The 5,537-nt window shown below is 63.2% G+C and overlaps 1 protein-coding gene across 1 annotated transcript in view; it reads left to right on the forward strand.

Annotated features, from left to right (window-relative positions):
• Positions 1-5,247, forward strand: part of KIFC3 (kinesin family member C3) — a 37,112-nt gene extending 31,865 nt beyond the window's left edge. Inside the window, exons 14-20 of the mRNA XM_011360166.1 lie at positions 1,241-1,371; positions 1,984-2,107; positions 2,350-2,479; positions 2,571-2,800; positions 3,111-3,245; positions 3,668-3,776; positions 4,592-5,247. Coding sequence (XP_011358468.1) covers positions 1,241-1,371; positions 1,984-2,107; positions 2,350-2,479; positions 2,571-2,800; positions 3,111-3,245; positions 3,668-3,776; positions 4,592-4,617 — 885 coding nt within the window. The 3' untranslated portion in view covers positions 4,618-5,247. The remainder of the gene's footprint in view (positions 1-1,240; positions 1,372-1,983; positions 2,108-2,349; positions 2,480-2,570; positions 2,801-3,110; positions 3,246-3,667; positions 3,777-4,591) is intronic.
• The last annotated feature ends 290 nt before the right edge of the window (positions 5,248-5,537 follow it).

Here is a 5,537-nt window from a genome sequence, read left to right on the forward strand (position 1 = left end):
GATGGGGGCACCCCTCCTTGGTTTCAGGGTTCTCACTCGGTCTTCATAACCACCCTGGGAGCACAGCCCCCAAGTCATTAGGCCTGAAGATGGGACACCTTGCCCAAGTGTACCTGTCATGGTCCCAGTGGATATGGGGAGGGGCAGGTATGCTGACCACAAACTGGCAGCAGAAGGATCTCGGCCTGAGGTCAGAGTCCAGGGCAGACCACTGGCACGGTCTCCCAGGACAGGCTTTCATTGAATCACCCACATGCATTTCTTGGGCTCCTGCTGTATGGTTGCCCCATGCTGGGCCCAGGAGGCCATCGGGATGAATGAGCGAGGGAGACTGACCCACGGGAGCTGGGAGGCGCCCAGCTCCTACCTGCCTGCCGCTCCCAGGGCAGGGCTTTATCTTCCTGTTTGTGGCCGTCCCCTCTCCATGGAGTGTGGCTGGAAATGGGGTCACTGAGAGGAAGAAGAATCTTGACTGTAGAGAAGATGGAACCCTGGTCCCCGGGGTGTCTTTGATTTGTTAGCTTTTCCCTGGCTCTTGAGGGGGTTGGTGCTGTAGGTTCCCCAGACAGAGGAGGTGGGCGGGTGTCCGGGTGTCTGGACAAGGGTGGGTGAGAAGGCCGTATGAGGAGGCGGCCATTGGTAGCAGTACTTGAGGCCTGGCAAGGAGGCCTGAGCGGCAGAAGTGGAAGGGGGTGGGAGGGGGTGGGAGGTGCCATCGAAGGGGAAGCAAGGGCCCAGGGGAGATTTCCTTGAAGAAAGGCCAGCCCATTGGGCCCCAGGGCACTTGCTCTGCCTGTGCCTCGCCCCCGCCACCCACAGAACCCAGCTCATGGCCTTGCTGACATCGGGTCCCCCCATGGGCAGTGGCAGGGAAATCGCAGGTTCCCGGTGCCCCTCCCAGGTGGCCCACCAGTGCCAGATACACGTCTGGCGTTCAGCAGCCCCTGTGGGCAGTCCCCTGCCAGGCATTTCACCTGGGTGCTGTGCTTTAAGTCACAGGGAAGGCCTGGCAGGGTGGTGCCATTTAAAAGTGGGAAACTGAGGCCCAAGGAGGTGAAGTTGGTGGAGGGCGTTCTGGGGGCAGACGGGCATGCAGGTGGGAATCTCGGGCAGGGAGGCTGGCCTGCAAGGGGTCGCTGGAGGGGGTGGGAGCCACAGGCGCACCCTGTGAGCATCTGCACGGGCCACCCCTCATGGTGAGGAGAGGACCGGCTCACTGGGGCCTTCCTTCTACCCCCAGGGGACCCCTGAGAACCCGGGCATCAATCAGCAGGCCCTGCAGCTACTCTTCTCTGAGGTGCAGGAGAAGGCGTCTGACTGGGAGTACACCATCACCGTCAGCGCCGCTGAGATCTACAACGAGGTCCTCAGGTGGGCGGCCCGGAGGTGGGCGGCCCTCGGGTTTGAGGCTGTCGGGTGGGTGGCCCCCAGGCCCTGGTGTGCGCACAGGCCTCCCAGGCAGCTTCGTGGTCCTCAGGACCGTGTGGAGCCGTGTGGGATGGGAAGTGGGGTCTCCTTGAAGAAGGATGTGGAGGCTGTATATTAGGACTCAGCCCTGGGTATCTGCCGGTCCCAGGCCACCCCGCCCCCCGCCCCCGCAGACCTGCAGGCAGGGAGAGGAGGGCTCTCTGTGAGCCTCCCTGGAACCCCCAGACTGAGGTGCTCCTTTTCCCCTCAAAGCGTCCTCACCCTACCTGCAGGCTGTACCAAGCGGCAATTAAGTGAGAGTGGGCGGGTTGGGGAGCCCTGCCCGCAGGGGCCAGTGTATCCTGGAGGCATTAGCACCACCCAAGGACTTTTGGGGACTGGTCGGTCTCCCTTCAGCAGACTGAGTGCAGAGGAGGAACTGGCGGAGGAGGAGGGGCTCAGCCCGCAGGTCCAGGAAGGTGCGAGGGGTCGGGGCACACGCCAGGCTGGGGGCAGGAGCAGTTCAAGCAGAGGCAGAGCGCAGAGCGGGTGACTGTATCCCACCTGCGCCTCCAGGGACCTGCTGGGGCAGGAGCCCCAGGAGAAACTGGAGATCCGGCTGTGCCCGGACGGCAGTGGGCAGCTGTATGTGCCAGGGCTGACGGAGTTCCAGGTGCAAAGCGTGGACGACATCAACAAGGTGCGGGGCTGGGGGCCGGGGTGGGGGGATGTCCTCGGGAGACCCGCCCGCGAGCCGAGAGCTGCTCTGGAGAAGGACACGCAGGCAGATGCAGGCTCTGCCATGTCCCCACACCCCTCTGAGCTTCAGATTCCTCCTCTGCACAATGCAGAGGGTGACGCCCCCTCACAGCGGTGCTCGGGGACGGGGCGACTCCAAGACCTCGCTCTAAACCCTGCGTCTCTGCCGTGCCACCCGTCCAGGTGTTTGAGTTCGGCCACACCAACCGCACAACCGAGTTCACCAACCTGAACGAGCACAGCTCCCGCTCCCACGCCTTGCTCATCGTCACCGTGCGTGGCATGGACTGCAGCACCGGCCTCCGCACCACGGGTGAGTGAGGGCGACAGGCGGCCTGGCCTGAGCACCCTCCGCGTCGGTCCTCTCTGGGGCGGCCTTGACCTGCCCAGCACCCTCCCCACAGGGAAGCTGAACTTGGTGGACCTGGCCGGCTCAGAGCGCGTGGGCAAGTCGGGGGCCGAGGGCAGCCGCCTGCGGGAGGCGCAGCACATCAACAAGTCGCTGTCGGCCCTGGGGGACGTCATCGCAGCTCTGCGCTCCCGCCACGGCCACGTGCCCTTTCGCAACTCCAAGCTCACCTACCTCCTTCAAGACTCGCTCAGCGGGGACAGCAAGACCCTCATGGTGGTACAGGTGAGCGTCTCAGGTGGGCCAGACAGTGGCCCTCAGTGTGTACGGGCGAGGCCAGCACCAAGACCAGGGACCCCTCTCCCAGGTACCCCAGCTGTGCAGGGAAGGGATCCTTGTCCTCTGTGGCTCCAGAGTTAGACATGCACCCCGCCAGCCTCCGCAGCAGACCTGGCCACGTGCACCCTGTGCACCTCACGAGTTCCTTCACTTTGGCTAGACTCCCCTGGCCGTGAGTGCCAGGGGAGCATGCCACCCCCTCCACTTCTGTGGGGGTGGCTGGCTTGGGTGGAGAGTGAGCCCTCGTGTTCTCTAGGTGTCCCCTGTGGAGAAGAATACCAGCGAGACACTCTACTCCCTCAAGTTTGCTGAGAGGGTCCGCTCTGTGGAGCTGGGCCCCGGGTCCCGCAGGGCAGAGCTGGTGTCCTGGTCCAGCCAAGAGCATCTGGAGGTATGGGGACAGCACAGGCCTGTCTCCGGTGACACGGGGTCAGAGACATCAAGTCAGGGGACAGCCTGGAGTCGGGGGCAGGGGAAGATGCCAGAGAGGCTGGACCTAGAACCAGAACCCAAACCCAATATAGCCTGTTTAGTCCAAGTTGACTTCTCACCTCAGAGGTACCTGTGGGGTCATGAGCTGGGGGGTGGACAGGCTGCAGGCTGGCTCACAGGTGCCCAGGGGTAACTAGTTCGCTTCTTTATGTGTGTTGTCTCGTTTAACTCTCACACTGCCTGAAGCGGGGTATCAGCATCATACCCATTTCACAGATGAGGAAACAGTTTCAGGAGGCTGGGAGGGGAGTGGAGGGAAGTGTGGTGGTAGGGGGTCCAGGCCAGCATGGCCCCAGCCCACCCGCTCACCCCTGCATACAGTGGGAACCAACCTGCCAGACGCCACAGCCCTCGGCACGAGCCCATTCGGCCCCCAGCTCTGGGATCACTAGCCGGCCAGGCTCTATCCGGAGGAGGCTGCAGCCGTCAGGTGAGCCTTAGGGAGTGGGCAGGTGGGTGGGTGGGAAGCTTCCCCCACACATCAGTCACAGCCACTGGGCCGCCCTCACCTGGATGGGTTTTTTCTTTTCTTTCCTTTTTATAAAGTTTCTAAAACTTCTCTAGAACCCGTTTCACAACCTTCTCTGGTCCTGAGAAGCATTCGGGGCCGACAGTGCTAGGTCCATTTTCCAGGTGGGAAATAAGAGATGGGAGATCGAAGGCCTCCTGGAGAGGGGGTGGTGTTGGGGATCCTAGCTCGGCTGTTGACTTGAGGACCAGGACTCGAGTCTCCCAGGCTGTACTGGCTGGGCTCATGCAATACACCCTCCAAGGCAGGCCTGGCATCGCCAGCCCCGGGCCCCAGCTCCAGGGGATGGAAAGGGCAGGGCTCACCCCACGTCCCGGATGAGCAGTGAGCCTGGCCGTAGGACTGGACTTCAGGCTTCAGCCTCCCACTTGGCCCTACCCACGGAAGGGCCTGGAAGTGCTTAGAGCCCAAAGGGGTAGGGGCAGCAGGGTCCCGAGGGGCTTTGGCCCGAGACAAGCCCACTAGTGAGATGCCCATTGCTTTGATTTCAGCCTGAGGCTGGGGCTGCAGAGTCTCCAGGTGAGTGTGGGGCCGGTGGCCCAGGGCTGCCTGCCTGCCACTGCCCACCTGCCGCCTTGGGTCGCAGGGCTGTGTTGGGGGCTGCTCAGGGCTGCGTCTGTCCTGCTGCTGCCTGCTGTCTGCGTGCTTCTGCCTGCCTCCCTCCTGCTCTCAGACAGAGGCTGATGAGCTCCCCTCCTCCGCTCCCGCCCCCGCAGGGAAGTCGAGGCCATTGCCGGTGTGATGGACGCGTCCACCCTGCGGTGCCAGGGGCTGGGTCCCCAGGCCTCACCGGCCTGCTCCTGCGGCAGTGCAGGGAGCCCAGGACGTGAGGCTCCTTTTCGGCTCCGTCTCTCCTCAGAGATGAGAAACATGCTCAGAAGGAAATGGTGTCTCTTGGCTGTGGCTCTGGGTACAAATGGCACGGGCTGGAAGGGCGAGAATGGCCTGCTCTGCCTGGCGGGCCCGGGCCTTCAGGGTGTGCCCTCGTGGGGAGGGTGGCCGTGTGTGGTTGGGGGGCCCTCGCCGGGCTGGCCCAGCTCTCCCGGTCTGCAGGGCGCCCTTTGTGGTGGGTGGCCGGGGAGCCCCTGGAAGGCACAGGAACCGTGGGAATGGGGCGGTTGGTGGGCACCCCACTCTCCGGGCATGTGTAGTGTTCGTTGGTGTACATAGGAGCGCGGCCCCGCCTGCCAAGGCCGGGCCGTCTACGGCTGGCAGGAGGCCAGAGGGCGGGGATCCTGCTGCTCACCCGCCTGGCACCAGGCGCGCTCCTTGCTCGCTGGCCTCTTGATATTTTCCTCCCTCTGAAATCCTATTTAAGAACTTTTGGAAGTTAGCCATTTTTACGTATTAAAATAAAAGCCTTTTTACACAGTGGCAGTCTGCAAGAACTGGTCTCGTGAGCCCCCGGCCAGGGAGCAGGGCATTGGCACGTGCCGTTGGCTCTCCGCTGCTGGCTGGTCCCCCGCAGCTCTCCCAACCTGCTCGGATCGCGTGTCCTGACCATCTCGACAGGGAGGGCCCACGCCCCCGCTTCCCTTCGTCGTTACTGACAGACACATGAACAGTGCCGTCACCTCCACCTTATAAATGTGAACGAAGGCTCCTCCAAGGCTTGGCAGAGCCACAGCTGCAGCCCTGGCCTCGTCCCCATGAGTGAATTTG

The sequence above is a fragment of the Pteropus vampyrus genome, unplaced genomic scaffold (assembly GCF_000151845.1).
Source record: "Pteropus vampyrus isolate Shadow unplaced genomic scaffold, Pvam_2.0 Scaffold51, whole genome shotgun sequence".
Lineage (NCBI taxonomy): Eukaryota > Metazoa > Chordata > Mammalia > Chiroptera > Pteropodidae > Pteropus > Pteropus vampyrus.